This window comes from Lagopus leucura, unplaced genomic scaffold (genome assembly GCF_019238085.1).
Source record: "Lagopus leucura isolate 7727_CA_CO unplaced genomic scaffold, USGS_WTPT01 39169-0_obj-0_obj, whole genome shotgun sequence".
NCBI lineage: Eukaryota > Metazoa > Chordata > Aves > Galliformes > Phasianidae > Lagopus > Lagopus leucura.
The window spans coordinates 8,439-10,566 of record NW_024966928.1 but is presented as its reverse complement, the minus strand read 5'-3'; the positions used below and the strand labels follow the sequence as shown (position 1 = coordinate 10,566).

Sequence of the window (2,128 nt, the reverse complement as noted above, 5' to 3'; positions counted from 1 at the left end):
CAGTGATTTCATACGGCTGGTCATGAAGCTCACCTTGGAAAGGCTCTTAAATTTATTCCTATTCAAAATAAGTAATTTTAAATTTGTCAGAGTGTCACAATTCTGGAACAATTCATCTGTCAGGGCATTGCGGGAAAAATTTATATACTGAAATGAGCTTGTTTTTTGGGGGCAAAGCATGTGTGGCATACATGCATCATGTATTGTCAAATTATCAATATTCAACTCTGAAAACAATCTGTACACAATCTCCTGGTTGAAATAGTACAACTTATTTCGAACACGCTCCAAAGTTAGTGCTTTCATGGAGCCACCCAAAGAGAGAAATTGTTCCAGAGGTCTTAAATAGGATACAAATTTATATTCAGTGAGCTCTACCACTGGTCCCCGAAAAATCAAATTTCTCACAGTTAAGTGCTCCACAGTTGAATCCCAAACTAGCAGAAAGATTTGCAGAATGACCTTCCATTCTAAGTCCACAGTGTCAAGCTTTAGCTCTGTTGCTTTGATGTTCTTCAGAAGCTCTAAAGAAGGGGAGGGAAAATCTTTGTGGCTCAAGGTGTATCTTAAATTAAATATTTTTAACTTCTCTGAAGTGCTCATTCCATCATATAAGAGGGAAAAGTTGAAGTTTTGGTCTGCTGCAAAAACAATGTGAAGGTTCCTTGTATTTAAAGCTGTTAAACTTAGAGGCTCATACAGAGAAAAGTCTTCTAAGGTTAGGAAGACAGTGTTCAGCTGCAAATGTGTCACATATCTGAAGTCTGACTTTCGTATCATCGTGGCACTTAATCCTAGGTATTCCAAATGAAACATGATCTCAAATTCCTGACAGATTGGCAAGACAGTGAACTTGTTGAAAGAAAGATCTAAATGTCTAAGATGTGCGAGCATTTGACAGTAAGCTGTCCAAATGTTATTGTGAGATAAATCTAAGTATTCTAAATCTTGGTTAAATATGAAGACACTGAAGTCAAGCTCTGTAATTAGATTATGAGAAAGATTTAATACTTGAAGTTCAGGAAGAGAAATAAATTCCAAGTTAGTAATTTCAGAGATCCTATTATGTGATAAATCTAATACATGAGTATGGACTGGAATGTTTTTTGGAACTTTAGTTAGTAGATGTCCTGAATAGTTTGCAGTGATTTTATTTTCCACAGTTGACTGGATATTATTCCAAAATATGGATAAAAACACACAAGCAAAGACATAGATACTTGTAAGAGATCCCATTATGTGTCTCAGAATTTTCTTGGTTCTTCAGAGAAACGCAAAAGCATGTACGTTTTCTGTTCAATATGCCTCAGTAAGGAGTCCAACCTATGAGAAGAAAATACACAGATTTTCCTGAATTTTTTGAATTGTAATAAACAGTAAATTCAACTAAAATAAAATACAAAAACTACATAATTAAAAATATTTTTGCATATTTTCTCTAAGACATTACCAAAAAAATTATCAAAAATTCCAGTTTTTGCTCTTCTGAGTTAAGTAGAGACAAATTTTTATATAATGGCAGGAGAACTATTGGTGGTATGTCTGAAAAATACAGAGATGTTAAAGAATTTCTTAATTATCTTCAGAAATTATACAAATAGATATCAATTTGGAGACCTTTACATGACCTTTAAAAGTCCCCTCCAACTCTAAGGATTCTTTGATTTTGTAATATATTTGGGAGTAAAGGAGAGCACAGCAAGCCTCGCATGTGCTTTTTCCCTGTGCTCTGTGTCCAGACACACTTGGGGCAAACCTTCAAAAGTCCCATTGACTCCCACAGGAACCAGTGCAAAAGAAACGTCTTTACTCAAAAGAGCAAAAGGATATTCTTCACATCGCAGAGAGCTAAGATATGGCCATGCAAGCCCTCAGAGAAACACCCCAGTGAAACACAAAGACATAAGTGTCTTTTTTTTCAGTAAGCCAAGAAGCTTGAGGAATTTTACCGTAATTTATGTGAATATGGTAATGCCAGTGTATCTGAAAGCATACTAACAGGAAAGCTACAGCATACCTGAAGACTCCCTATAAAGATTCCTTCAAAAGATTCCAAGATTTCATAGTGTCCTAAGAAATTTCCTCTATTTTTCAAACTATCCCATAGTTGACAACTAAACAGAGTCTC

At 35.2% G+C, this 2,128-nt stretch overlaps 1 protein-coding gene across 1 annotated transcript; it reads right to left on the bottom strand.

Annotated features, from left to right (window-relative positions):
- Positions 1-6: 6 nt before the first annotated feature.
- On the bottom strand, positions 7-1,250 carry LOC122192870 (toll-like receptor 10; the record flags this gene model as incomplete). The annotated part of the gene is made up of 1 exon (XM_042893557.1): positions 7-1,250. A coding segment is annotated over exon 1 (1,230 nt), but the record flags the coding sequence as incomplete, so codon positions are not given.
- Between the last annotated feature and the right edge of the window lie 878 nt (positions 1,251-2,128).